This window comes from Onychostoma macrolepis, chromosome 16 (genome assembly GCF_012432095.1).
Source record: "Onychostoma macrolepis isolate SWU-2019 chromosome 16, ASM1243209v1, whole genome shotgun sequence".
NCBI lineage: Eukaryota > Metazoa > Chordata > Actinopteri > Cypriniformes > Cyprinidae > Onychostoma > Onychostoma macrolepis.
The window spans coordinates 27643726-27658603 of NC_081170.1; the positions used below are offsets into that span (position 1 = coordinate 27643726).

The 14878-nt window shown below is 44.6% G+C and overlaps 1 protein-coding gene across 4 annotated transcripts in view; it reads right to left on the minus strand.

Annotated features, from left to right (window-relative positions):
• enpp2 (ectonucleotide pyrophosphatase/phosphodiesterase 2) overlaps positions 1–14878 on the minus strand; it is a 63150-nt gene that overhangs the window by 13780 nt on the left and 34492 nt on the right. For all 4 annotated transcript variants that reach the window (XR_009266221.1, XM_058745677.1, XM_058745676.1 and 1 more), the window contains exons 16-18: positions 5677–5761; positions 5495–5582; positions 2027–2196 (exon numbers count right to left, since the gene is read on the minus strand). Coding sequence is in view for 3 of the 4 variants with exons in the window: in XM_058745677.1 (XP_058601660.1) it covers positions 2027–2196; positions 5495–5582; positions 5677–5761 (343 nt within the window). In the remaining variant the exon portion in view is untranslated. The remainder of the gene's footprint in view (positions 1–2026; positions 2197–5494; positions 5583–5676; positions 5762–14878) is intronic.

Sequence of the window (14878 nt, forward strand, 5' to 3'; positions counted from 1 at the left end):
TTATTTCAAGCAATGAATATTTCAATCACCCCTCAGAAGCAGAACAACAAAAATGTCAAAACAAACGGCACCTGATTAAAATCACTAAAATCACTAAAAAAATCTATTAAAAAAAACAGTAAGACATTCTAAAAAACTTAACATGAAAAATGCTTAACATGGTTTAATGTAATAAGACAGTGTTATTAAAATATCCAATTAAAAATACACCTCATTGATGATACATATTATATACAGGCAAGCAGATTCACACAGAATATGAACAGATGTCTTAATGCATTAGGCCATATTACGCATTTTCTTTGTAATGGTTTTCTGTTGGCTTAATGTGCAAATGCTTAATGTGCAATTTAGTGCATTGTGTTCATATTCTGGGTGAATCTGTTAACCTGCATATAGTTCACATCATCAATGAGGTATGTATTGAATTTTGTCCTTTAATATCACTATCTAACTACATTAGTACTTAGTACAAACTTGGTAAAAATGAATGGCATTCAGTGGAGGACAGCTTTGTTTTGCCCTCCAGCTGGGCATACCTGTAACTATGAATAAAAGAGTACTCCATTTGCAGTTTTGGGGAGGCTCTGAGAACGCTTTGAAAATCGCTGATCTAGGCAGTTCTAGAGAAAAGCAATGGCAGCCAACATTCATTTGTGAGCAGGACTCGAGGAAAAAAAATACAGACATTAAAGCATGCAACAATGTTAACTGATAAAGGCATGGGTACATGCTAGTGATGGCGGTTATATCTGTGGGCCCTGCGGGTCGGGTAATAAAAAAATACATTATAATTAATTGTGCGGGTGGATGAGATAAATCATTAGTGATGTAAATATTCTCTAAATTATGAATGTGTTTTAAATACTTTTTTTTTTTTTTTCTTTTCATCAGGCATACAAACACTTGTGTGTGTTCGCCTGTTCGGGAAGTTGCAGTGACAGAAACAGTGACATTCCAGATATAGTTTGAAGGGAGTAAAGCCTGTGTTTATGCTATTAAGAAAGTGTAGCCTACAATCTGGCCAAAGATGTTCATTTAAAAGCAGCCTATTATCAGTGTAGCCAATTAATTTACCGTTACCACCTTATGGCTCCGACGAGGTTTTGTTCCGTCCTCCACGCGGCGCACAAATCACACCAGGAGCGTAGCAACTAGATTCGCGAGACCACAAGATTTTGGGATGCTTCAGAAACGTGCAGCAGCATGGCTGGTATAAACGCAAGCACTGACTAGAGCGGCCGGGATCAGCTCCAGTGGCCGTGGAGCCGCAACGCACCGCAGACGTGTGCAGTGATGCGCAGATCAGCTCTCACACACGTCACTGAATCTGCTGTTAAAAATGAACCATCCATTCATCATATCATCATGCAAAACTAACAATTAGTCTAAACAGAATCATTGTAATGTGACGATCGGGTGCGGGTCGGCTCGGTTATCTAAATCAGAGAAAGATATAGGTGGATAATTTATTTGAAGCAGCGGATTTGTGTGACATTTTAGCTCATCTGTGCATCTCTAGTACATGCACACGAAGCAAAGACTTTATGAGCAATAACTGATAGTATGTAAGATGCAACAATAAAGACTTTAGAATCTAGTCATCCACCTCATTAAAACTGCAATAATAAAATGGTGCACAATATTCCTGAACTGTCAATTTTTCAATAGAAACAAATGTTCTTGAAACTATAATTTCGCAAGAAAGTGATGCTTGTCCATGGTTGCTATGTGACTGCAATGGTGCTCTATGTGTTTGCTAGCATGCTGCTGAGTGGTTCCCAAGTGGCCCCAAAATATGATATGGGTCCCAACTTCAGTGAAACTGCTTGAGTAGGTTTTTTTTTGTCCACCAGATAAAAATTTAAAGTGTTGAGTTACACAGCAAAGCTAAATATTAGGGTAAGTATGAACAACAGTAATAGCAATTTTCACCTTAACAAACCTATTATTATAAGTGTTCAGAATAAACATTTCCTAATATGAAAAAAGATTTATTAAGATCTGAAAATACTCTATTGCTGACCTTGTCTTCACAGGTGCAGCCCAGGTCATCATTAAGAGCTGTGACTGGTCCTGCAGGATTTGGCTTGCACACTTCTTCACGCATGCTGGGTATGTATACAGGGGCCCTCAAAAGCTGGTTAAGGCTACCATGGGTACCATTATTAGGGGCAGGCTTCAAACCAAGGAGATCTGGGAAACACAGAGGCAAAAAATTGTATGTGCTGACACACACTGTAAAGCATTAAACAATCAAGAGTTATTAGAGTTGCCAAGTATGCATTTTTATGTTATTGAACAACTTTTACATATTTGCTGTGGGTATTTTTATTTCTAAATAGAAATGAATTTATTTGAATTTTAATTACATTTATATTACATAATCTGCTTTTAATCTGATTCTTGACGCCAGACAGAGGGGGTCACATGCACACTTTACTCTCCTCTCCACTATTGCATTAATACATTGATTGATATTGAAAAAGAATGTGCAAGCAGAAGATCATTACAGGTAATAAAAATGAAGCAGCATGCTGCTATACGTGCTTTTGTATTTATTATTCAACCAAATTCCTTAAAGCCTGTCCTGTCTCAGCTCTAATTTAATTTATTTACAACTATAATTTACATTTTGCAAAGATGTCAATTGACTGTCAAGCTCAGGTTTTCTTCTTTTTTTTTTCACCCCATTGGACTTGTGTTTTCATTCCTCATGTGCTCTGTTTGACCTAGTTTTCCCTCATGTCTGATTATTGTCATTTGGTTCAGGTGTGTGTCATTCATTCGGGGTCATCGGATGCCCTTTTTGCACAAGCTGATGTTTCTTTAGGGTCTTAATTAAAAGTCTATAACATACTTTGGTTAAAATTTCTCAATAGTAGTGTAAAAAACACCTTTTCAAACCTGTCAAAATCAGCTCTGTTTTTAGCAAGCTATTATAGTTCATGTTGCTTTAAATACTAATGAGCTCTGCTGACCCCGCCCCTCTCTTCCGTGGGGTGAGGAGCAGTACTATTTACTTTAGCCACGAAACTGTCTAACTAGTACATTATTAGGAAAGGCGATTTGCAAAGATTCATAAAAAAAACCCTTATACTCACTTCTGTAGATGAGGCTGGATCATGAATGATTCACGCGAACATAGATGCATTTAGGCAGATTGGGGATCGGCGCATTCACTTCAAAGCGAAAGTACGTTAATCCTCCGTCTTCAGTGGCTCAGATGTCGGGAGTAACTGATGACTGCTATCCAACAACAAAGCACTTCAATCGCTTAATCTGAGACATTTTGTCTTCCCGTGCACCAGAGTCGGTCAGACTGTTTACAGCTCACTCAGTGCGGGTCTAAGGTAAGACGGCTTGTCAATCAACTATCGTGGGAGGGGCCTGTACAGAACTACGTTATTCTGACAGGAATTTCAGAACAGCCTGATTTGAGAAAGGGGACTTTAAAACAGGGATTTAAAAAAAAACACTGGGTGGATTTTTATCATTATGGGATGGATGTGTACACACACTTCCAACACACATTTATGTTCAAACAACTTGAAAAGTGAATTTTGCATCCGATGACCCCTTTAAGTTGTGTTCAGTTCACTGTTTGTCGTCCGGTCTACTTAGTCCCTACGTGTGTCTCCTGCCTGCCTGTTCTGTTATTTACCCTTGTGTGGATTTATTAAAGACTATTTGCATTCATCCTCACCGTAGCGTGACAGAAGACCGGACCGACAAAAAGTATAACTGTGTGTTTACCCTCCGTTTGTTTTCTGTTTCGTTCAGTATTTTTTTTTTTCTTTTTTTTCCATGGACCCCTTCGACCCCTTATCCTGCCCGGATTACCTCCTCCTCCTGCTGGAGCAGGGGGAAAGATCACTCGAGGGCCATACCAGACTGTTCCTGGAGATCTCTCACCACACCAGCTACACGGACGAAGCGTGCAGAGAGCCGTCGTCCAAAGATGGCCCTTGAGAGGATTTCACCGCCTTTGTGGAGTGGATACTGGCGAGAAACGGATCTCCATGCACCCTGTGTCCTGAGGATGATCTCGCCAGTTCCACTTCGGACCCAGAACCCATCCCACCCAGAATAAGCTCAAGCACGAGCCCACCGATGATGGAGAGCCCAAGCCTGCCACGACAGACGAGCCATCGCCGCATGGAGCGACAGAGCTGAGGATCACCGTGGAGGCGGAGCTGCTGATGACGTCAGACCAGGTGCGAGAGCCGGCTACAGAGCTTACCACGGGGGAGAGCGTCATGGACAACAAGAGCGCAGAGGGAATCTGTGGTGGGAGTGGCCTTGTGGTGTGTGTGGGCAGCACACCGTTCCTAAGCCCCCTGAGCATCTTGCTCAGCCTCCCTCTCCCACCTCTGTATCAGTCTGTACCACTGCTGTCTCCTGGCAGCCCCTCTGCCCACCATCTGTGTGGTGGGATCGCTGTGGGTCTACCAGTCTACATCGCCTAGATCCCTTGTCTCCACCTCCAGCCTCTGAGTCCTGGACTCCGCCTCGGCCCATTGACCCAGCGGCTCCACCATGGCCCGTCAGTCCACCAGCTCCGCCGGGTTCTCTCGTCCCTCTGGCTCCGCCTTGGTCTGTTGTCGACTATCCGCTGCCTCGGGACTCCACTCCTCCGGCTACACCTCGTCCCTCCGGCTCTGTCAGGCTTCTCCCTCCCTCCCTCCGGCTCCACCTTGGTCCTCTGTCGCTCCGGCTCCACCGTGGCCTTGCGGATCCCCACCTCCACCTCGGTCGCCGGTGCCATATGCTCCGCCTTGACCCTCCGGACCCTCCCCATCACCCTGGCTCATTGGCTCTCCGTCTCGGACTCCACCACCACCTGCTCCGCCGCCATCGGTCGGCTCCCCTGGAGTCGTCAGCCCTTCCTCCACCATGGCTCCTCTCCCCGTCAGCTCCACCATGGGCTGCCATCATGGCTGTGGCCTGGGTCCCTCCTGGCACCTCCTGCTCCCGCCTGTCTCCTCCCTTTGTCTGGTCTGCCCTGGCTCCTCCTGTCTTCTCCCTGTATCCTCCCTCTGTCAGCTCCACCCTGGACTTTGGTTGTCGTCGTAGTCCTCCTCCCGGGTGTCTGTCCTCCACCAGAGCCTCCACCTGTCTTGTCTGCCTGCTTTCCTGCCAGCCCTTTGCCGTGCCCTGTCACCATCCCTTCTCCACTCCTTGTGTCCGCCTCCTACGTTCCCCTCCGTCCCTCCCTTTGTCTACTTAATCCCTTTGTCTACTTAATCCCTTATGTGGATTTATTAAAGACTATTTGCATTCATCTTCATTGTGCGTGTATCTCACCGTAGCATGACAGCAGTTAACTTGGGAATTTTTTTTTATGCTTTGGGAGTCTTTATATTATGAGGACCATTTACCTGTCCCTGTCATGCAGATCTGGCAACCCTGAACATGCTTTTGTACTGAAATCTAATGCCGTAATCAGGATTAGTCAGGTTTACTACAGAATGAAAAATAGAGATTTTCTCACCACACATGACATTATAAAGCTCAATATTCTCAAAAGGTGGAATTTTTGTCTTGAATTTGAAAGATGGTCCATATCCAAGGAAAATGGTCTGAAAAGAAGATCAAAGTAAGTCACTAAAGTACCAAAAAGTTTAACACAACATTTTCAGCTGTATCTATGAAAATTGCAATTCAAACACAAACCTGCATGCTGTTGATCTTATTGTCATATCCGTGATCACCAGCAAACCCACATTTCCCATGATTCCTTTTTGATTCATAGAACTTACTGTATCAGAGAGACACAACCAAAGTAGGTCATTGAGGATTCTTCTCCTCAAAGAAAAACATTTGCGGGAGACATGGAGCAATTTTTCAACTATATAAATATAATATAAATATTATATTATATCTTTAAAACATACAAGCAAATAGTCAGTAATAAAAAAACAAGAAAACCATTAAATCTTGTTTTATTTTTTTTCTCCCACTTCAAGAATGTCTCAAATATTTATTAGAGCAAGTCACAAGTCAATGACTTGTTAATGTTGCTAACAACAAGTTAATATTTGTAGATGACATGCTTAAATACTATATATAAAAGTCCGGTGTTTGAATTCCTTAGAATAAATCAGTATTTAAATGCTGGGTGAAGCTATGTGGCAGAGCTAAATGACTTGACTGAAGCATACTAAACCTCAGTAATCACTGTGCTGTAAACTTTTTAAAAAATGTTAACAGTCATTTTTACTCAGTGGAAAGCATACACTACAGTAAATTCGGCATCATAAAATTCAGCAAGCATCATCTTCAAATAACGAATGAGAGACTGCTCATAAATGTTCTATTTAATTTCTTAAAACCTGAGTAGTTAATTTAACTGTCTGCTTCATGCAAAGACCCACAGGCCAGGTGAGACTGCCCAAGCTATAAAGTAGTTCACTTCATGACTTTGGAGCCACCGATTAGACAGGACTATATCTCCACCGGTCTGCTTCAATGCTTTCTTTCATTGAGGTGCTACTGTCAGCCAAACCAAACAGAGGAGGTTGTCAACCCTGCTGTGAGGAACCGTCACTGGACCTGCCTCTCTGTTTTTGCATCCACATCTATGGTGGAAGTGTTTTAAGCTATTGAATAATTACAGTGATTTCATCATTTTTCTTTCTTACTTTTTTTTTTGGAGTTTATAGCTTCCCATTTTAGTATCAACTGAGCATACCAGGGACTATGGTGTCATTAGAAGCATCTAAGGAAAAGGTAAAAACTAAAAAGGTACTTCCATCAAGTGTAACAGTACTCTGTAAAAATAAATATTTCAAAAATACAGACAAAGGAAATTACTTATATATATATACAGATATATATATAATAATTCCCTTTGACAGTATTTTTGTATTGTTTTCCAACAGCAAAGTATTTGAACAACCTTAAAACAAGACAAATTGACATGACAGGCAAAACTGATATTAGTACTTGTTTTCAGTGAATACATCTTGAATTTTTTTCTAAAGCACAAATCGAAGAACATTTATTGAGGTTCATGCTTAAAATAAGACAAAATGGTTTACAATAAGGTTAATGCATTAGGTATCATGAACTGTGTGTAACAATGAACAATACAGTATTTATCAATCAAAGTTAATTTTTATTTCTACATTAATACAAAATTTCAAGTTGTGTAACTTAGTATTAGTGAATGTATTAATAGGAAATAACAATCAACATTACTATTTATATAAATTAACATTAAACTTGATTAATCAGCGCTATTAAAAATGGTCATTGATTTTTCATGATACCTAATGCATTAACTCATGCTTGTGAATTGAACCTTGTACAATAATGTACAATTTAACCAAAAACGAAAGAACATTTTATATATACAGTCATGGCCAAAATATCAGCACCCTTGGTAAATATAATCAAAGAAGGCTGTGAAAATTAATCTGCATTGTTAATCTTTTATTTAAAAAATTCACAAAAATCGAACCTTTCATTGGATAATAAGAATTTAAAATGTGGGGAAATATCATTATGAAATAAATGTTTTTCTCAAATACACGTTGGACACAATTATTGGCACCCCTAGAAATTCTTATGAGTAAAATATCTCTTAAGTATATTTCCATTCATATTCACAATTTTGAGCACTCCAGGGTGATTATGAACATGAAATTATCCAGCCATGGCTTCCTGTTTCACAGAAATATAATATAAATAACAATGACATATTATGTTGCCATTTCCCTTAGCTTCAGATAATATGTGAATGTAGTAATTTGATTTTAAAGTACGAAATTCCTTAGTTACTCGATTTCTCAGTCCTTTAACAACTGCAAGTCTATTTCATGTCTAGTTTTAAGAAAAGTCTTTAAGGCATGATCTCTTTGTTTCATTAATTGACATATCGTATCGTTTATCCGAGGAAGCTATATTTTTCTATGTGATTTCTTCCGACATTTAATAAATTTATCTACAATAAATTTATCATAAATTCATCACAACATTTATTTACTTGATTATGTTGTAAAACTTCATTCTAACTTATTGTTGCCATTAATTCCTTCTCAAATTCAGCCTGGTCTTTACAAGGAATCTCAAATTTTACTAATCCATCATAATTATTATGATACCTTACTAATGTTTTTTTTTTTAGTTTTTTTTTTTTTTAGTTTTCTAGCAATTAATACCATATTATAATCAGACAAACCACAAACGTCTCCAGGTTACGCATGTAACCATGGTTCCTTGAGGGAACGAGACACTGCATCACAACGCTTTGGGAACGCCCCTGCGTGACCAGCTCTGAATCTGCTGTGTAATCTGTCCAATGGAAGGGCGCGACGTCATAGGTGGGTGACGTCAGAGACCAGGAAGCATAAAAGCACGTGCGGCAAAGCCGGCGTCAGCCTCAAGTCATGAAGAACTGCGCTGGCAGGGATGCCGGAAGTATGGCAACGTGACGCAGCGTCTCGTTCCCTCAAGGATCCATGGTTACATGCGTAACCTGGAGACGTTCCTCCTCGGGAACTCGAGCTGCATCACAACGCTTTGGGAACGAGATACCTACGCCGCCAGACTTACAAGTCCCTGCCCTGTGTGTATGTCTCAACATAAACGACTAGGACGAGAGGACTGAAGAACCTGGGGTAGTACCGATGTCTAGGCCGTAAAACCAGACAAAGGTGGAAGGGGTGGACCAACCCGCAGCGTTGCAGATGTCACATACAGTTAAGCTTCGCCTGGTCTGGATCCCGAAAGGGAGGACCATGGAAGGCCTGCAGTACTATTGGCCGTGGTGCAGTAGTGGGGACCTTAGGGGTGTAACCCGCTCAAGGGTACAGAAATGCTTTCGCCAGTCCGGGCGCAAAGTCGAGATAGGAAGGGGCCACTGATAGGGCCTGAAGGTCACCCACTCTCTTTAGAGAAGTGATCGCTAACAAGAACGTAGTCTTGAGGGTAAGATGACAGTCTGAAATCTCTTCTATGGGCTCGAAAGGTGGTTTACACAGAGCCTCTAGCACCACCGGCAGGTCCCACGTGGGGACACGAGAACACACTGGCGGCCTCATCCTCAGTGCACTATGGCGGAAGCGTATCACCAGGGGGTGTTTGCCCACTGTGTTTCCATCGAACGGTGAGTGGTAAGCCGATAATGCCGCCACATGCCCCTTCAATGTGGAGTAGGATACTCCTGCAGAGAATCTAGCTTGCAGATACTCAAGAACTGTACCAACTGGGCAGTTAACAGGGTCTTGCTGGCAAACTCTGCACCATGAAGTGAAGAACTTCCACTTCAGGGCGTACACTTTCCTCGTAGAGGGAGCTCTGGATTGGAGAATGGTCTCTACCACCTCAGCTGGGAGACCAGAAGCTATGAGCTGTGCCCCCTCAGGGGCCACACCCACAGTTTTCATAACTCCGGGCGGGGTGCAGAATGGCGCCCCCTGTTTGTGAGAGGAGATCCCTCCTGACGGGAATCTCCCATGGAGAGCCGTCTAGGAGGGAAATCAGGTCCGAGAACCATACTCGGCCCGGCCAGAATGGGGCTACTAACAGTAGGCGAACACCGTCTCGGCGCACTCTCGTCAGAACTTCTGGGAGCAGAGCAATCAGGGGAAAGGCGTACAGACGAAGCCTCGGCCATGTCTGTACCATAGCGTCCAGTCCCAGGGGAGCTGGAGGAGCTATAGAGAACCAGAGGGGACATTGCACATTCACTCGAGTCACGAAGAGGTCCACCTCTGCCTGATAAAACATTCTCCATATCTGCTTCACCACCTCGGGGTGAAGCATCCATTCCCCGGTCCTCAGCCCCTGTCTCGACAGTACGTCTGCTCCCACGTTCAGGTACCCAGGAATATACAGTGTTCTCAGTGAGAGGAACTTGTCCTGGGACCACAAGAGGATCTGGTGTGCCAGTTTGTACAATGGGCGCGAATGCAGACCCCCCTGGTGGTTGATGTAAGAGACCACCGCTGTGTTGTCGGTGCGCACCAACACATGGTGACCTCTCAGGTCTGGGAGGAAATATTTCAGTGCTCGATAGACTGCTAGCATCTCCAGACAATTGATGTGCCATAGGAGATGGCAGCCACTCCACAGACCGCGGGCTGAGAGGCCACTCATGACTGCTCCCCAACCGGTGAGAGACGCGTCCGTCGCTAACGATAACTGGCGACACGGAGCTCCCAGCACCGGGCCATGATTTAAGAACCAAGGTTTCCTCCACATGTCTAGGGCTCGCACACACCGTCGAGAGACCTTGATCGTGCAAAGTCGATTTCCCCTTGGGGAAAATCCCTTGGTCTTGAGCTACCACTGTAGGGGTCTCATGTATAGCAGGCCAAATGGTATCATGTTGGACGCAGCTGCCATCAGACCCAGCAATCTCTGAAACTGCTTGACAGTGAGTGACTGGCCTTCTCTCACTATCTTGACTGACATGAGGATCGACTCAATCTGAGCAGGAGACATTCATGCCTACATCATGGTCGAATCCCACACCACGCCTAAATAAGTGGTCCTCTGTACCGGAGAAAGCACACTTTTCTTGGCGTTTAGTCTCAACCCCAACTGTTTCATGTGAGCGAGGACAACATCTTGATGTCTCGCCGCTACCATCTCCGACTGAGCTAGTATCAGCCAGTCGTCGATAGAATTTAGTATGCGGATGCCCTGAAGCCGCAACGGAGCTAGTGCTGCATCCACTACTTTTGTAAACGTGCAGGGTGAGAGTGCTAGACCGAAGGGAAGAACCCGATATTGGTATGCTTTGCCCCCAAAAGCGAACCTTAGGAACTTCCTGTGACATGGTAGGATGGATACGTGGAAGTATGCGTCTTTTAGATCTATCGTGACAAACCAGTCTTCGAACCTGATTTGTGACTTGACTTGCCTCAGCGTGAGCATCTTGAACTTCAGCTGACTGGCTGAGCGGTTCAGTTGACGCAGATCTATGATCGGACGCAACTCCCCATCCTTCTTGGGAACTATGAAATAACGGCTGTAAAACCCGGATTCCCTCTTGTGAGGAGGGACCACCTCGATGGCCTCCTTCCTTAATAGGGTTTTCACTTCTTGTTCCATAACCAGAGCCTGCCCACCAGTGTGGGAGTCACGCCGCTGAAGCGCGGTGGTGTAAAAGCGAACTGAATTCGATACCCCTTTTCTACAGTCTGCAGGACCCATTGAGACACATTTGGCAGTAGTTTCGACGCTGCTAAATAATTTACTAAGGGCCTCTGGTGTTAGAGGCAGCAGCTCGGACCCCTGTGACGGCGCACCGCCAAGTGGGCCCCGAACTATCCGTTTTATAGACCCCTCAGGGGTGACGTCCCCTTGCGTCAGACTGAGCGCAGCATCGAGGGCATTGGGGAGAGATGGGCACCATGTAATTTCTCTCTTCCCCAGAGGGGCCTGCCCTTCGAAGTCCTGCACCCCCCTGTGTCAGGACCTTTTCTTCTGGGACCTCCTAGCCGTAAGTACGGACCTCAGATCCAGCTCCGACTTCGAAGCCCCAGACGAGTAGCGCTGCTTCTGGCCCCGCCCCGGGGGGCCACGAGAGGCAGCGCTCTCTTTTTGAGCCTCCCTTTATGAGGAGCCGGTACTCATCGAGGGCTGCTCCCACCCAGTAGCCCCCTGAGCTCGAGAGCGGTGAGGGAGGAACCACTGGAACGACGCCCCTTGGTTCCTCGCCTCCTGAAACCCGTCGACAACCGAGTTGACAGCGTCGCCGAACAGGCCAGAAGACGAGAGCGGGGCATCCAGTAGGCAGACCCTGTCCTTGTCTTTCATATCTGACAGGGTCAGCCACAGATGTCTTTCCGCTGCCACCATCGCAGCCATTGAGCGCCCAATGGCACAGGCGGTCTCCTTAGTGGCACGGAGAGACAAATCAGTGGTCCTCCTGAGCTCCGTGATATCATCGGAGCTCACCTGCTCGCGCTCATCGAGTTCTTTCAGCAGATCAGCTTGGTACGCCTGTAACACAGACATTGTGTGCAGACACGCACCAGCTTGACCCACTGCCGAGTACCCCCATGATGTTGTACGCAAAGGCTTTGTGGGCAGGGCCGGAGCCTTCAAGGACGATGCCACGCCAGGAGACAGGTAGCTCGCGAGCATCTGTTCTACCTTTGGCATCGCCCCCCGCGCTCATTCAAACCCGCGACATTCCCATAATAGTCAGACGTGGGAATGAAGAGGAGGGCTGAGTACGGTCTTCCCCACGGTCTACACACCTCAGTATGCAGATCTGGGAAAACGGCAGGCTCCAATGTGGAAGTGGCGGCCGAGCGCACAAGAAACATTCGTTGAGTCTGCTCTTGCATGGCTCGGTCTGCTCCTCGGCTGGCCAATCGATCTTAAGCTTATAAACAGCACAAGTCAACACCTCCAGCAGCTCCTCATACTGCAGGGATTGGGGCGGCTCATCGATGCTCTCCATCTCTCCCTCCTCGGAGGAAGACTGGTCGAGCGTCGAGCCCGCTCCGCGGGAGGAAGCCACCTTCTTTTCTCTGCGATCTTTCCCGGAGCTGGCGCTCGATCTGGAGGCAGTGGACGGAGATAGGGACTCGCCCGTCTCCATTTCCTTGTCCAGATCGAGCTGTGAGCCCCACGAGTGCAGACGCCGCTCTGCCTTGGCAGCAGCGGGACCCGAACCGCAGGGCTCACTCGTGAAAATCCCGTCCACAAACAAGGATTTTCGGGAGCGGAGTGTACACAGCGGCAAGCGCTCACAGTGAGGGCAATCAGCCCCCTCACTCTTCGCAGCTGCCGTGTGCTCCGCTCCCAGGCAAGCCACGCAACGCTCGTGTGTGTCTCCAGCCATGATGAAGCAATTGCAGGGAGACACACACGGCTTGAGCAAGCGTGACTTGCCCTCATTCTTAGTGCCACTCACAGACCTGACACTGGAAAGATGAATGCACATCAGTGTAGTGTCTTATCGAGTGCAGTTTATGTATTTCTGTGAAAGTGCTTTGAGCAGACAACAGAATAGTAACAGACACACAGAGAGCGCGGTTCTGAATGACAGAAGGCTGACGCCGGCTTTGCTGCACGTGCTTTTATGCTTCCTGGTCCCTGACGCCACCCTTCCATTGGACAGATTACACAGCAGATTCAGAGCCGGTCACGCAGAGGCGTTCCCAAAGCGTTGTGACACAGCTCGAGTTCCCGAGGAGGAACTAAATTATTTTGTTTTATAAATTGTTTTGTTTTGATACCAGATCTATTAGTGTTTGAGATTTCCGACTAATACGAGTGGGTTCACTAATCATCTGCTGATAATTATATTTTGAAGTCAGATCCTTTTTTCAGATTCCAAGTATTTTTTCTGCAATGCTTGTCTAACCAATTTATTTTAAAATCTCCGAAAACAAGTACTTCACAGTTACGTTTAAAACACTTAAATAATTATTCTATATTATCATAAAATGTAATCGCACATCCTGAAAGGGTGTTATACAATACTACAATATTAAATTCCATACATGGAGAAAGAGAAACATTTATACACAAAGATTGTATTAAAACGTTTTCAGGTAATGGAATCTCTGTAGATTTAAATGAATCCTTAATGTATTTTAATACACCGCACCACCTCTACCTGTAACTCTTATCTTTTCTAAAACACGTATATCCTGGATATTAATATTATCATGTAACCATGTTTCGCTGAAACATAAAAAAATCAAGATTAGATACAGTTAGCAAAGTTATATATATATATATAGACATCCTTAAAACAAGATACATTTGCTAAAATGCAAAAATACATAAGATAAAAAAACACACACACACACATATATATATATATATATATATATATATATATATATATATATATATATATATATATATATATATATATATACACACAGTGGGTACGGAAAGTATTTAGACCCCTTAAATTTTTCACTCTTTGTTATATTGCAGCCATTTGCTAAAATCATTTAAGTTCATTTTTTCCCCTCATTAATGTACACACAGCACCCCATATTGACAGAAAAATAGAATTGTTGACACTTTTGCAGATTTATTAAAAAAGAAAAACTGAAATATCACATGGCCCTAAGTATTCAGACCCTTTGCTGTGACACTCATATATTTAACTCAGGTGCTGTCCATTTCTTCTGATCATCCTTGAGATGGTTCTACACCTTCATTTGAGTCCAGCTGTGTTTGATTATACTGATTGGACTTGATTAGGAAAGCCACACACCTGTCTATATAAGACCTTACAGCTCACAGTGCATGTCAGAGCAAATGAGAATCATGAGGTCAAAGGAACTGCCTGAAGAGCTCAGAGACAGAATTGTGGCAAGGCACAGATCTGGCCAAGGTTACAAAAAAATTTCTGCTGCACTTAAGGTTCCTAAGAGCACAGTGGCCTCCATAATCCTTAAATGGAAGATGTTTGGGACGACCAGAACCCTTCCTAGAGCTGGCCGTCCAGCCAAACTGAGCTATCGGGGGAGAAGAGCCTTGGTGAGAGAGGTAAAGAAGAACCCAAAGATTACTGTGGCTGAGCTCCAGAGATGCAGTCAGGAGATGGGAGAAAGTTGTAGAAAGTCAACCATCACTGCAGCCCTCCACCAGTTGGGGCTTTATGGCAGAGTGGCCCGACGGAAGCCTCTCCTCAGTGCAAGACACATGAAAGCCCACATGGAGTTTGCTAAAAAACACCTGAATAAGATTCTCTGGTCTGATGAGACCAAGATAGAACTTTTTGGCCTTAATTCCAAGCGGTATGTGTGGAGAAAACTAGGCACTGCTCATGTTTTTCAGTTGCAGGGACAGGACGACTGGTTGCAATCGAGGGAAAGATTAATGCGGCCAAGTACAGGGATATCCTGGACGAAAACCTTCTCCAGAGTGCTCAGGACCTCAAACTGGG